The sequence below is a fragment of the Macaca nemestrina genome, chromosome 10 (genome assembly GCF_043159975.1).
Source record: "Macaca nemestrina isolate mMacNem1 chromosome 10, mMacNem.hap1, whole genome shotgun sequence".
NCBI classification, from domain to species: domain Eukaryota; kingdom Metazoa; phylum Chordata; class Mammalia; order Primates; family Cercopithecidae; genus Macaca; species Macaca nemestrina.
In genome coordinates this window covers 16,984,144-16,999,956 of record NC_092134.1, presented here as the reverse complement: position 1 = coordinate 16,999,956, position 15,813 = coordinate 16,984,144, and the positions used below count along the sequence as shown (strand labels likewise).

The 15,813-nt window shown below is 37.7% G+C and overlaps 1 protein-coding gene across 4 annotated transcripts in view; it reads right to left on the bottom strand.

Annotated features, from left to right (window-relative positions):
- Nucleotides 1-15,813, bottom strand: part of LOC105495270 (mediator complex subunit 13L) — a 317,806-nt gene that overhangs the window by 276,966 nt on the left and 25,027 nt on the right. For 2 of the 4 annotated variants that reach the window (XM_011764584.2, XM_011764594.3), the window contains exon 2: nucleotides 752-989. In XM_011764584.2, the coding sequence (XP_011762886.1) occupies nucleotides 752-989 (238 nt within the window). Of the gene's footprint in view, nucleotides 1-751; nucleotides 990-15,813 lie in introns of those variants that run through there. The other 2 variants (XM_071071010.1, XM_071071011.1) reach the window with 2 other exon arrangements.

The window sequence follows — 15,813 nt, the reverse complement described above, 5'->3', positions numbered from 1 at the left end:
AAGGTAAAAATTTTTACCAGAAATTCAAAGACAACTGATAAAATTTCCTGCTTATAAAACTGTGGTAAATATATAAAGCAGCTTAGAAAAATGAAATTCTTATATTAATTCAGTTTCCAGATATCAGATGCAATCTGAAGCTAAAAATCAGGCAACACTGGAGCCAATGTTTCCTGGAATCACCAAATTACATGAAAAGCAGAAATAAAAACAAGAGAAAATTTGCTACACCAAATTCAGACCAGATCGCATATATTCATCTTTCCTCAAAATACTATTCAATGTAATCTCACAATTTTGTCCAATTAGGCTCAAAACTAAATTTCTGTATCTCTCCAATTTTCCACCGAACAGTTCAGCTGGCAATGAACCATAACAACCACAGTACAAGGAAAAAAGCAGTAACTGTTCAATTCACTGTTTTGTTAGTTACTCACAATTCACTATCATTTAAAAACAGTGGATCTTAGCCTGGTTTCCACCCCACCACACCCAGGAGACACAATACTCTCATTTAATTTAAGCAGTGGTTCACAAGGTTCTGATTCTCAGCATAACTGGAAAAGGACAAGAGTTAGGGAAAAAAAACAGGGATAAGAGGAAGAGGGGTGAGAATGTTCCTTTTGAGAGAGATATCCATGAAACACTTAAAATCTTGCTTTTAGACAAGTCTTAATAATCTGTTTGAAATTTACCAATGTTCAAAAAAATATGATGCAAATAATTTTTAAGAAAAAAACAGAAACCTTACCCTGCAGTTCATGATGGATTACACCCACTAGGTTGGGTTCATCTCCCCACCAGAATATCCATAACTCTTTGCAATCTGGTTTGACATCACGACGCCATACACAAAGCAGGTTAGCTTGCAGACAGCGGATGAAACTTAACAGAATTGGATCATCTTGGGCTGGGGCTGAAATTATGGGTCCACAGTCCCCATGCCCTCCAAAATTGTACCTACGCCATTTGATTCCCGTGAGTTCAGCCTGGAAAAAGACAAAAAATTGTAATCGTTTTCTCTTTTTACTTACAGACCACCAAAAACAGTCTTCCATACAGAAAAGCAATTGTGCTAAAATAAATATTTACATGAAACTTCATAAGATTCCTCCCAGTGAAGAACGTATGTCAAATCTTCTCAAATTTTAAGGTGGGAGAAAGTTAATTTCTATCAAGATTTCTACATCGTTCTTTACATTAAATACTAACATAAAACAAGCTGATAATCACTATTTCCTGTTGAATCATTTGTCTAAACATTTACTAAAAAGTCCCTATATAGAAAACTACTCTCTATGTTATCATTCAATACTCAACTCACAAATTATATTTAGAAATCAAGTAAGATTTTAAAAATAAGTTTGTATAAATGAAATGATTTCTTTCAAATAATTTCTTCCCATCCACAAGCTACAGTTTCAATCCTTTTTTAATTAGGGAAGCAGTTAGCATGAAGCATGAGAGTGTTTCATCATGAACACCAAGTCTACTTAGGTAGAAGCAATTAAGAAAACTGATGCAAAGTTATCAGAAATTTATTCGTGTTTTTTAACATGTAGCAAACAGAAAAGCTTTGCTTCTGTAACAATTCCCTAATGTAGTTTGGTCTTTTATTTTTTACACACATTGCAACCAGCAGAGAACAGATACTGTATCTTTGTTCTATTACATATGTTTACATTTCAAGATTTCTTAAATCTTTAAGAGCTAAACTTCAAAGAGTGAACACAAGCGAAAGCGAAATAGTTAAAAAGTACAACTATATATTGAAAACTACTAGTAAAACAGATTCGCAATTTAATTCTGTACCAAACAGCCCAGGAGGTCCTTGCATTGAATCCTTACTCATGCATCTCCTTCCTCACAAGGTCAATTATTTTTGTTAGCAAGTTGTTTACAAAAAAAACAAGTACCACTCAGTAGAAAACAGCCATATCTTCTACTAACATAACTGAAACATACTAAAAGTGCTAAAGCAATCAATCACTATAATGACCACATTTAAGAAAAGGAAAAATCACCTTTCATTTAATCCAAATTAAAAAGGTTTTGCTTCAGGTCGAGCACAGTGGTTCATGCCTGTAATCCCAGCACTTTGGGAGGCCTAGGCGGGCAGATCACAAGGTCAGGAGTTTGAGACCAGCCTGACCAACATGGTGAAACCCCGTCTCTACTAAAAATACCAAAATTAGCCGGGCATGGTGGCGCATGCCTGTAATCCCAGCTACTCAGGAGGCTGAGGCACGAGAATCGCCTGAACTCGGGAGGTGGAGGTTGCAGTGAGCTGAGATCGCGCCACAGCACTCCAGCCTGGGTGACAGAGCGAGACTCTGTTTCAAAAATAAAACAAACAAAAAAAGATTTTGCTTCAAAAAAGTTACAAAAATATACAAACTAAAAATACCTAAAATTCAGTAACTTATATTTTACACTGAGATATGCAAATCTAAATTTTTAATGAATATGTTTAAGTAAAAAGCCGGCACTGGCATCGTTTAGGGTTTCCCTGTATGTTAGTTTCCTCTAAATATAAAAGCACTACATGGCCAATGTAAGAAGTTCAGAAGTAATACATCATAATCACGTTATAATAATCATTAGCATCCTACTGTATATGTCCTTCCTCTTTTTCTGTACATATATGCTTTAAAGTTGGAACCATATTGGATGATTTATATCTTATTTTTTCACTTATTTTTATATATTACTATTCTTCAAAACACACTTTTAATGTTTGCATAATATTCTATTCATTGTAAAAAATATAATTTAACCATTCCATAACAACTGGACAATCTTCCATTTTATTTCCACTATTGTAATTACTATAATTGGTTAACATCCTTGAACACTGTTATTTTCCTGATTATTTCCTTTAAAGAGATTGCTTAATACTGAATTACCAAAGAATATGAATATATCAAGACTCATGATGAATGCCACCACATTACTATTCAGTTAACAGTCTCCCCAATACAAACAGCCACCTCCCAAATTGCATGTCTTTTAAAATATCTGCCAATTGAATAGAAGGGTATGTACTTCTATTAACAGGTAGCCCTTGTTCTGCTAGGAGGAAATCAGTATGTGGTATCACATCTTTGATCAGATGGGGCCACCCTTCCTGGGTTTGGGTCCCAGCTCTGTACTAATTGATTGGTTCAATGAGTCAGTATACATATGAAGCACTTAAGACAGTGTCTGGGACATAGCAAAAACTGTAAATGATATTTTCATTATACCAGTAGTAGTAGTACTATTTCTTTCACTTTGAGTTGTCTGTTCATACACTTTGTCTTTTTCTATCTTACAAGTTCCTTTTTTTTTTTTTTTTTTTTTGAGATGGAGCCTCGCTGTATCACCCAGGCTGGAGTACAGTAGCACGATCTCGGCCTCCCGGGTTCAAACAATTCTCGTGCCTCAGCCTCCTGAGTAGCTGGGATTACAGGCGTGCACCACCACACCCAGCTAATTTTTGTATTTTTAGTAGAAACGGGGTTTCACCGTGTTGGCCAGGCTGGTCTCGAACTCCTGACCTCAAGCAATCTACCCTCCTCGGCCTCCCAAAGTGCTGGGATTATACAGGCGTGAGCCACTGTGCCTGGCCAAGTTCCTTTGTTTCTTCAAATAAAAGCAATGTGTGTATTTTAATCAGAAACCCTAACATCAATCTTTAAACATCAAAGAAGGAAACAAAAATAAAAAGTTGAAATCCAAGAAGGTAAGCCGAAGACTAACTTCTTTTATCACCTAAGCTAAAGAGTATTCTGTGCCTAAGAGCCTTGTGGATGAGGCTGCGCCAACAGGCCAGGCGCAGTGGCTCATGCCTGTAATCCCAGCATTTTGGGAGGCCAAGGCAGGCGGATCAAAGGTCAAGAGACGGAGACCATCCTGGCCAACATGGTGAAATCCTGTCTCTACTAAACATACAAAAATTAGCGGGGTGTGGTGGTGCACGCCTGTAGTTCCAGCTATTTGGGAGGCTGAGCCAGGATAATCGCTTGAACCCAGGAGACGGAGGTTGCAGTGAGCCGAAATCAAGCTACTGCACTCCAGCCCAGCAACAGAGTGAGGCTGCATCACAAAAGAAAATAAATAAATAAATAAATATGAATCACTAATAACCTTATTTAAAGGGTTAGAAAATTAGTATCAGAGTTTTAAACATCAGATAAGTCAGTCCCCATGAAAATCTATGCACAGTAATTTACTCACTACAACACTTTCACCTGTAATATCCGGCAGTAGAGCAGACAAAATATTTAACATTGTTTTAGGAGAATGGTTTCCTAATCCTAGTGCTTCCACTAACTGCCTATCAGTACATCTATGCTATCAGTGGCAAAGGGAAGCTGCTACCACCTGCTCTATTTTTACAAAGTTGTTCTAGCAAGTGATTACAAATGCAAGTGACACAACAGCAATGCTACAAACTTAAACACCTCCTAATTCAGCTAAAACAGTTCCTTTAAAGTTAAAACTAAATATCATTATACTGGTCTTCATGGAAAAATGTAACAATAATCAAGCCTAAAAGAGGTAACTAAGTATAAAATCAGCGTTCGAAGATTTAGCTTTAAATTTTGAATTAATGTTTGGTAAAAAACAGCTTAATGATATTGAAACAGTTTGTCCAAGAAAAAAAAAAATCCCATCATGGATGTTTATTCAATTAAGAGTAAAACGTCTTCACAGACCATGATCATATTTATAGTTAAAAAATCAAGTGCACTCCAAGTTCTATTTTTTTTTGTTTGTTTGGTTTCTGGGTTTTTTGTTGTTGTTGTTGTTGTTTTTTTGAGATGGAGTCTTGCTCTGTCTCCCAGGCTGGAGAGAAGGGGTGTGATCTTGGCTCAATGCAACCTCCCCCTCCCGGGTTCGGGTTCAAGTCATTGTCCTGCCTCAGCCTCCCGAACAGCTGGGATTACAGGTGCCCACCACCACACCCAGCTAATTTTTCTATTTTTAGTAGAGACGGGGTTTCACCATGTTGGCCAGGCTAGGTTCAAACTCCCGACCTCAGGTGATACACTCGCCTTAGCCTCCCAAAGTGCTGGGATTACAGGCGTGAGCCACGGCGCCCAGCCATACTGTCTCAATTTCTGACTAATGTTTATCTCTAAAACACAAAATTCTTTACCTAATGATTTCAAAATTTTAAAGCAAATCTTTAAAATAATTCTAGATTCAAAATTATCCCCAAACACAACTATTTCTCACTGTCAAAAAACAATCCTTAATTATATCTAAGTATTAAACTACATGGTTTCTAAAATATAGAACCAAAACGATGAAATCAAAATATACAAAGAAGGAAACCCATATGCACATTACGTATAATAACCACCATCATTATTTACCAAGCATCTACTTAACACCAGGGACCATACGAGTTTTCATATATTATTTCTAATACCAAGCACCATACTAGTGACTTCCTATATAATTTATAAACTTCACAACAGACAGCTAAAGAAATTAGGACTCAGAAAGGTTGAATAATTCTCCCAGTGCCACACAGGTAGCAAATGGCAGATCCCAAATAAAACTAGACTTAAGCTGTAACTGAATTTAAAGTATAAATTCTCTCCATTCTGCCATGCTACTTCGTAAGGCAAATGGTAAAAATTAGCCCTAGAGGATTATAAAATAGTACAAAGAAACTGTCATCAACTCAATTTAGCAATGACTAGAACTCATGGACATACTTTCTAATTTAAGAAAGTTCATGGGCCGGGCGCGGTGGCTCAAGCCTGTAATCCCAGCACTTTGGGAGGCCGAGACGGGCGGATCATGAGGTCAGGAGATCGAGACCATCCTGGCTAATACGGTGAAACCCCGTCTCTACTAAAAAATACAAAAAAAAAAAACTAGCCGGGCGAAGTGGTGGGTGCCTGTAGTCCCAGCTACTCGGGAGGCTGAGGCAGGAGAATGGCGTGAACCCGGGAGCCGGAGCTTGCAGTGAGCTGAGATCCGGCCACTGCACTCCAGCCTGGGTGACAGAGCAAGACTCCGTCTCAAAAAAAAAAAAAAAAAAAAGAAAGTTCATGAATCTTTCTTTAGTCTTCCTGAGGTATTAAGAAAACTGGTATAAGAGTGCCCACATATCATCCCATGAATAGAATAAACTTTTATTTCACTCAGATAATTATATGCCTTCTTTTACAAGTTACCACTATAAGATGGTATCTACATAAACTAATTCTTAGATAATATGTATAACGAACCAACAAAATCATTATTCTGATAGCAAGGGAGGCTGGAAGGAAATCTGCTCAGCAATGGCTGGCATGTAATATAGGGGTAGTCACTGTTCTCAGAAAATTGAACTTAACCCATTTACGTGGGAGGATGTAAATTTTTTTGTGAAAAATCAGACTTTGGCGATGACCTTGAGCAGTAGGATATAAATAACTCCCACAAGTTTAGTGTTCCAATAATGGAACACTAGGTGTAAATAGGTTAAGTGGCAGATACTCCCCTGGCCTAACCAAAAGACCACTACAATCAGTTCCGAACAGTTCTAATTAAATAGATTACAACAAAACAGGGATAAAGCACTTCCTAACTGACATAAATGTGATTCAAAGAAAATTTATATTGATTCTTAGTGTCCTATTCTTCACACACAATATGTAGGAAATGAGATCATTTATTTACAGTGACCCATAGCAACTAGATCCCTTGTGACCAACAGCATATACTTGCAATATGGCTCCTCAGAGTTAAAACCACATTCAGTGATTAATGAACACAGTAAAATCGAGACATTGATTAGAATGAACCCATGGTGTAGTATCATGGAAAGAACACTGGCTGGAAATCAGGAGGTCTAGGTTCTAAGGCCTGGTTTTTCAACCGTTAACCTGAGCGATGTTAGAAATCTACTCTACCTCAAGACACCTCAGATTCAGGACCAAAAAGTGACAGGGTTGACCTAGATACTACAAATGAGTTTAAGTCTCCTGGCCCAAGCTAATTACATCCCACTCATAAAGGCAACTTGTAAATGAGATGGAACCCTTACTACCATCAAGAACAGAAAAGCTGCCAGAAGATAGTCAACACTTCAGGAAACTATTCAAAGATTCCTCAAAGTATAAACCAATTAGTTTAACGTATCAATCCTGGGCAGGATTCTAGGCTGCCGTGTAGAAAAGGCAGCTGTGATCATTTGAGGCTGACAAGCATGCACTAGGAAATTCCAAGTGGGCCCCACCTCATCTCCTCCTATGATTGGGTTACTACTCCAGTAGAGCAGGTCAATACAGTAAACATATTAAGTCACCTCTCAACTCAGAGGAAGGAAAAAAGTCACATGTAACAGAAACTTCTGTTAAAACATAACTAATCAACTCCAGGTAAAGACAGCAAAATAAACATACACATCTGCTTTTGCTCTCTCCTAAACCCCTGTAAGACACCAAGAACTTAAACATTTGTTTCATTGTTTTATTTCATTAAATGACATAATTACAATGGCAGGTGGAACAAGAGAGGATACAGCATCAAAATTTTGAAGGCTAGGTTAGCAGATGCTCTGATAAGGAGATTTACAATACCTAAGAAAACTGAATCCTAAACATGAAGAAAGAGATACAACCCAATTGACACAGAATCCCCTCAGCCTCAGGAATTAAATACAGATTCCTTTTGGAAGTAGGGTTGAAAGGCAGAGAGGAGATTAAACAAGGAAAATTGGTTAAAAGCCTGCTTAAAAGGTGTTCAGCTGGGCACAGTGGCTCACGCCTGTAATTTCAACATTTTGGCAGGCCCACCGCAGGAGGATCACTTTAGCACAGAAGTTCTAGACCAGCCTAAGCAACACAGTGAGACCTCAACTCTACAAAAAATTTAAAAATAAGCCAGGCATGGGGCTGCTTGCCTGCAGTCCCAGCTACTAGGGAGGCTAAAGTGAGCGGGTCTCTTGAGCCTGGCAGGCTGAGGCTGCAGTGAGCTATGATCACACCACTGTACTCCAGCCTGGGCAACAGAGTGAGACCCAATCTCAAAATAAAATTAAAATTAAAAAAAAAGAAAAGAAAAAGGCACTCAGATGCCCAGGTACTCTCCCTACTGCACAGAGCTGAACAACTGCCCCTTCTTCACCCCAGAAAATGAATGCAAATGTATAAATTATCTGGAGACAGTAAACAGAGGGTACCTGGACTGGAGGACACAGGCAAACTGAAAGCAGGGAACCAGAGTGAAAACAGGGCACTAGGTGAAATATATAGAATGAAGGCCAAGGACCACCCCTCCCTACCATTGCCCTCTAAGCACCCAGAAAACTAGCAGCCAGTCTTCACTCCTCAGAAAGGAATTTGGAAAAGTCTTCTCTGGGAAATCTTAGCTCCACAGAAAAGACCTCAAGATACCGAGATCAGAGATTCCCCAACTAAAGAGCCCACTCAGATCAGTGAAGTGCACAGTTAAGCAAATGTCTGTCACATGCTCAGAAATTCCAAGCAGATTCTTAGTCCACCGTTCCTAAACATGAACATACAACCGAGAATTGCTAAATAATTGAAGAAAACCACTGAGGAATTACAGAAACAAAAACAAATCAAAAAGCAACTAGAAGGAAAGACAACATTGGGAGAAGAAAACTTTAAAAACACCAACAATTAATATTCTCAAAAAAATAAAATGGTGCAACCATTTAAAAATAACAGGATGCTGGCCGGGCGCGGTGGCTCAAGCCTGTAATCCCAGCACTTTGGGAGACCGAGACGGGCGGATCACGAGGTCAGGAGTTCGAGACCATCCTGGCTAACACGGTGAAACCCCGTCTCTACTAAAAAATGCAAAAAACTAGCCGGGCGAGGTGGCGGGCGCCTGTAGTCCCGGCTACTCGGGAGGCTGAGGCAGGAGAATGGCGTAAAAACCCGGGAGGCAGAGCTTGCAGTGAGCTGAGATCCGGCCACTGCACTCCAGCCTGGGCGACACAGCGAGACTCCGTCTCAAAAAAAAAAAAAAAAAAAAAACAGGATGCTATTTCAGCAGAGAATTTTTTAAAAGCTCTTGGAAATTTTTAAATAATGATTCCAGAAATGATAGAACTTAGTAAAATGTTTAGAAGATACAGTTTAGGAAATCTCCTAGAAAGTGAAGCAAATAAACAAAAATGAAACATGGGGGAAAGCTGAAAATCCAAATACAAGGAAGCTGAAATCCAAATACAAGAGCTTTCAGAAAGAGAAAATACACAAAATAAAGAGGAAATGACCAATAAAACAATTCACAACAATTTCCCAGAAAAACAGAATGTGAATTTCTAGATTGAAAGAGCTCTCTGCGTGCTCAGAACAATGGATTAAGAGAGACTCGCGGAAGGCATATCACTGTAAACTTTCAGCACACTGCAGACTAACAGAAGATCCTCCAAGTTTCCATATAGTAAAAAGAGGTCACATATCCGAAATCAGGATTTCTAACTGCTCAACAGCAATACCACAAGCAAGAAGGCAAAGGTGCAGTAACTCCAAAATTCTAAAGAATTATTTCCAAACTAAATATTAAATGGCTACACCAGCCTAAACTATCTATCAAATATATGATAATAAATGCATTTTTAAACATGAGGAAAAAAAAAAAAGCAGCAGCACAATTTCTCAGGCAGCTACTGGGTATGTACTTACCAAAAGGAGGGAATAAACCAAGAAGTCATAAGATTCAGGAAACAGACCTAACATGAGAGGGAACAAAATAAATTCCTAAAATCACAGCAAATGATGACTCCAGGTTGCCAACTACACACCAGTGCAGAGGGCAACCGATCAAGACTATGACAGGTCCGTAAAGACTTCTTCAGGAAGGTGAAACTAATAAAACACCTGATACATCTGAGAGTCTTAAAGGGCTTTCAGACAATAGGCAAAAACTTTGGGGATGAGTTAAGTTATAGAAAAGTTACCAGCCTGGGACCTGTGGCTCATGTCTGTAATGCCAGCACTTTAGGAGGCCAAGGCAGAAGGATGACTTGACCTAGGAGTTTGAGACCAGTCTGGGCAACACAGCAAGACCTTGTCTCTACATACAGACTGACAGACATAGCTGAAGCATTGTGGCACACATATGTAGTCCCAGCTACTCAGGAGGCTCAAGCAGAAGGATCACCTGAGCTAAGGAGTCAGAGGTGGTGGTGGGCTGGGGGCAGAGGTGGGGAGGGGAGGGGAGAGAAAGGAAGGGGAAGGGGACAGGGACGGGGAAGGGAGGGACGGGGAAGGGAGGGACGGGGAAGGGAGGGAGGGAAATTTTTAGAAGAGCATCTGCTTTGTAGGAGGCAGAAAGAATGAATTAAATCCTCTTCGATAGTGGAAGATCTAGAACTGAAAAATCTAAAAGTAACTATCACCTCAGTATTTAGAAACATTTAAGAAAGAACCAAGATAATCAACAAAAGAGGGTCATGTTTGCCTCTAAAGAAGGTAAAACAGGGGCAGGAGCAGAATATTGTTCTTATAAACCTTGCAGAACTACCTGATTCTTTAATTGAATTGTGTAAGAGTATATAAATCTGCTTAAAAAAAGGAAATTTAAACAAAAATTAATCAAAATGGGGTAATAAAATATAAAGCTACTAATATTGAGAACTCACATTACTTCATAGACTTATTCTAGACAAATTCCTAAACTGAAGAACAATTTAATATCCCATAAATTGTGCTGCAAAAGCCAAAAGGTTATTTAACCATGTGTTAAAATAATGTGGTGTTGTTGACTGTTTCTTTTCTCCATTTTAGACTATTAAAACCCAGCTGGACCGAGACATCTTTCCAGCTGCATACTCCATCCCATCTGGCTCTGCTCAAATTCTTCTCAGCCATAGCTATGCTGCTGGCCAAGGATTCCCTGTGTAGATGGGCTGCTGACGAGACAATGGGCCTCCCATCTGACTGGTTATTTCCATGTTGCGAGAAATACGATGTGGTATTCCTCCATACAATGAGGTCATATATAAAAGATGCTTTCTAACAAATATATACACACACATATGCATATGTACTGATTCATAATAACTGTTTTCCTCAAGTGTCATTTTATTTTCACTGCTCAGTTTACCAATATTAACCAAAAAGTATAAAAATTTTTTCAAGTTGGTTTATAGCAAAGGTATGAGTGCAAGGGCTTAGAGATTTTATTTGACAATAAGTTTACTACAATTAAACAATGTGAAGTTGATATTTAAAAAGTAACTGCCACCTTAAGCTACATTAATAAAAGTAGAAAATCTTGATCCTATTCAACAGATCTAAATTATCAGTCATTATTCAGTACTGCTTTCAGCTCCTAGCTCCATACTTTAAGAAGAATCGAGGTAAAATGCAACAAATGAAGAGATGAAAGACTAGGCTGGTGAGGAAATCTAAACATGTCATATGGCTAGAGGCTATCTAGCCCCACATTCAATCCTTTCAAGCAAATTAACACAGCAACAAGAATAAAATAGAAGAATAAAGCCATGTGATAAAAATAACATAGCTGAATGAACTTAATACTCAGTTAAAATGATTCTGAACTTGTTTAGTCTTCTATTATATGGAAGGCTGATATGTAGAAGATTAATTACATTTGCTCAGCACAGTCCCAAGCGGTAGCAACAGAACCAAATGGAAAAACTGATGATTAAAGCAACAACAACAGTGAGAGCTCCCTCAAGAAATAAATCCCTGACTGAGAGTTAATCATAGATATGGGGGGTTAAGGAGAAGCTGGTCAATACCAGATTAGGACACTGTAGAGTGGCTTCAAATATCAAAGGGCTAATTGAACAATGTGACTTAAACGGTTCCTTTCACACCTGAAATAAGAGTCTCAAGGATTCCATCCAACAATAAGATTTCATAATTCTAATATCATTTGTATTTCAGTCAACTAACTCAGGGGCTAGCAAACAGTGGTCTGGGGCTAACCACCTGTTTTTGTAAATAAAGTTTTATCAGTACACAACTATCCCATTTATTTTGCATATTGTCTGTGGCTGCTTTCAAACTACAACCACAGAGTTGCAAGTGGGGCTACAGGGCCCAGAGCCTGAAATAATTACTCTGGTTCTATAAGAAAAAGTCTGCTGATACCTGAGCTAGGATAACATACACAGACAAATGTGACATTTAAAATATAAATAAGAAGCACCAATTGTTCTCCCACTATAAACAACCAGAAAACTAGACAGAATATGCAAAATTTCAGACACTATTCAACAGGCAGTACAGAGCTAGACTCCCTGAGAGAAGGCATACAATGAGGTTGGCCCTACAAAGGCCAAGACAGCTGGGATTTGTGGAGGCAGATTACCATAAAGAAGAATATTCAGGAAAAAAGCTCCAAAGATCTGATAGCGGTTCTTTTGCAACTGTTCCTAAGCACTAAGCTGCACATTCAAACAGTAAAATTCAACAAGGTCAGGCAGAGAACTACTGGGAGCTATCATTCCAAGAGTTCACCTAAAGCTGGGAGGCAGTCAAGTTCTGAACAGCCAGAGAGAAAAAACATTGTTAAACACCTTGGGCACTGAATAGAGACCATAAAATGACCATACCTCATAAGGAGGAAACCAGTGCTAGCATAAAGTCTATTCTAACCCACACTAATAATCAAGCCTCAGGAAAAAAGTATACTAATAATAATAGGCTGATCTTATTAACTGCCAGTAACTTAACTACCAGCCAATACAAAATTCAACTCTTTAAAGGAAGGAAATAAAATCCAGACTTTCAACAACATTCACAATGTCCAGCAACCAATAAAAAATACCAGACATTCAAGAAGTAGAAAAATGGGACTCATGACTGTAAGAAGTCACTTAACAGAAACAGACATAGAAATGAAAGTAATGATGAAATTAACAGACAAGGCAATTAAAACAGCCATTATAAATATGAATTTAAAGAAAAACACAAACATAAGGACATAAATGGGAGACTTTTTTTTAACTAAGTAAAATTTCTACAGTTCAAATACGCGAAATATAAAATGAAAAATTCGCTGTGAGTTTAACAGCAGATTAAGCACTACCCACAAAAAAAAAGGGGGGGGGGTCAGGGCTTTAAAACACACAATATTAACTATCAAAGCTGAAAAACAAATAATGTGTATAACAAAACATAATAAACAAGCCAAAGTGACTTCTGCAGTCAGCACAGTATCAGGCAATCTAACATACATGCCATTAGTGTCTCAGAATGTGGGAGAGAATGGGAACAAAAATTATTTCAGAATAAGGACCACACTGTCTCCGAGTTTCATGAAATCAATAAACCTGTGATCTAAAGAGTTCAGTGAACCCTAATGCAGCATAAACTAAAAAAAAAAAAAAAACTCACACAAAAATACAACAAAATAAAATTTGTAACAACCAGTGATAAAAAGGAAAATATTAAAAGTGGGCAGAGGAAAAAAAGATACATTACACAAGAAAAAACAATGATAATATTAACTACAGACTTCTCAGCTGAAAATATGCAGGCCAAAAACAATGGAAAAATATGCTAAAAGAAAAAAATAGTTCCCAAATCTAGAATTTTAGATCAAAGATGAATATCCCTCAAAAATTAAGGTAAAATACAGACTTATTTTTAGATGAACATAAGCCAACAGACCTGCAGTAAAATTAATGTAACTAGAATACTTTTCACAAAAGAAGAACAATTACCAGGAATAGGTAACATATAAATAAATATAAAATATTTGTTTTTTCATCTTTAAATTTCTTTAAAGGCTTATTAACTGTTTACAGCAAAATGATAATGCCTTGTGGACTACATGTCAGATATAGAAAGAAAAAAAAAGTATGACAACAATAGCACAAAGGCCAGAAGGAGAAAATGGGAGGTTTTTACATTATAAATAAAGAAGTTTAATATTATTTGAAGGTAAATTGTGGTAAGTAAAAGATGCACATTATAAACCCTTGATCAACCCCTAAAAAGTAAAACAAAGAGGTATATCTAATAAGCCAATTATTCAATAAATGATAATGGAGCCATAAAAAATACTCAAAATAATCCAAAGTAAGTTAAAAAAAGAAAAAAAAAGCAGAGAATGAAAGGAACTAAAACAGACAGGACCAGTAGGGAGAAAAACAAGACAGTGTACTTAAACCCAAGTAAATCAACATAATTATATTAAATATAAATTCTCTAAGTATTACAATTAGAAGGCAGAGATTCTCATCATGGATCTTTTTTTTAAAAGTAAGGCCCAACTGGCCGGGCGCGGTGGCTCACGCCTGTAATCCCAGCACTTTGGGAGGCCGAGGCAGGCAGATCACGAGCTCAGGAGAAAGAGACCATCCTGGCCAACACGGTGAAACTCCATCTCTACTAAAAAAAATACAAAAAATTAGTCAGCGTGGTGGTGGGCGCCTGTAGTCCCAGCTACTCCAGAGGCTGAGGCAGGAGAATCGTGTGAACCCAGGAGGCGGAACTTGCAGTGAGCCGAGATCGCGCCACTGCACTCCAGCTCTGGGCGACAGAGCGAGACTCCGTCTCAAAAAAAAAAAAGTAAGGCCCAGTTACATGTTACCTACAAGAAATACACCTTACATATAAAGACACATTTGGGTTAAGAGTGAAATGACAGAAAAAAGATATACTGTGCAAATTATGAGAGAGCTAAAGGGGCAACATTAATATCAAAGTTGACACCAAGAGAAGTACTATTACTAGGAATAAGGAAAATAAATTGTAACGATAAAAATGTCAATTCTTCAAAAAACATAAAAAATCTCAAATGCATAGGCACCTAATAACACAGCTTCAAAATACATAAAGGAAAAAAATCTGAAAAAGAAAAACAGAAATTCTAAATTATAATTGGAAACTTCAACAGGCCTCCTCTCAGCCATAGAACAAGTAGACATAAAATTAATAAGGATAAAAAAAAACATGAACAACACTATCAACCAAAATAACCAAATTGACATTTATAAAACATTACATCAACAGTAGCAAAATACTTTTTCTTCAAATGCACATGGAACATTCACCGAGAAAAATCATATGCTAGTCCATAAAACAGTGTTCAAGGAGAAATCTGTGGCTCTAAATATTTATATTAGATAGGCAAAAATCCAACATGGGCAACATGACAAAACTTTGTCTCTACTAAAAAAAAAAGAAAAAAAAAAAATAGCCAGGTGTGGTGGCATATGCCTGTGGTCCCAGCTACTCAGGTGTCTGAGGTGAGAGGATCATTTGAGCCCAGGACACTGAGGTTGCAGTGAGCTGTGATTTCTCCACTGCACACCAGCCTGGGTGACAGAGTGACAATGTGTCTCAAAAAATAATAATCATAAAAGGGCATAATATCAGTGATCTAAGCATCTACCCTCAGAAGCTATGAAAGGAAGAAGAAATTAAACCAAAAGTAAATAGAAGAAAGGAAATAATGTGGAAAAAAGAAGAAATATTAATAGATAAGATATAAAACAAATTTGACAATACAGAAAAAAAGAAAACAAAAAACTGGTTCTTTAAAAAGATTAGTAAAATTAATAAATGCTCATTAGACTAATCAAGAGGGAACGAACAGACACACTACCAGTATCAGGAACAGAAGGGGAAGCATTACCACACATTCTAAAAACAGTAAAATGATAGGGGAATTATTACAACTTTTGTGCAATAAAACTCAGGTTAAATGAACAAAATTCCTTTACCAAATTAACAAAGAAACAGAAAACCTGAACAACTCTATATCTATTAAAGACATGGAGGGCCAGGCGTGATAGCTCACACCTGTAACCTCAGCACTTTTGGAGGCCGAGGCGGGTGGATCACCTGAGGTCAGGAGTCCAAGACCAGG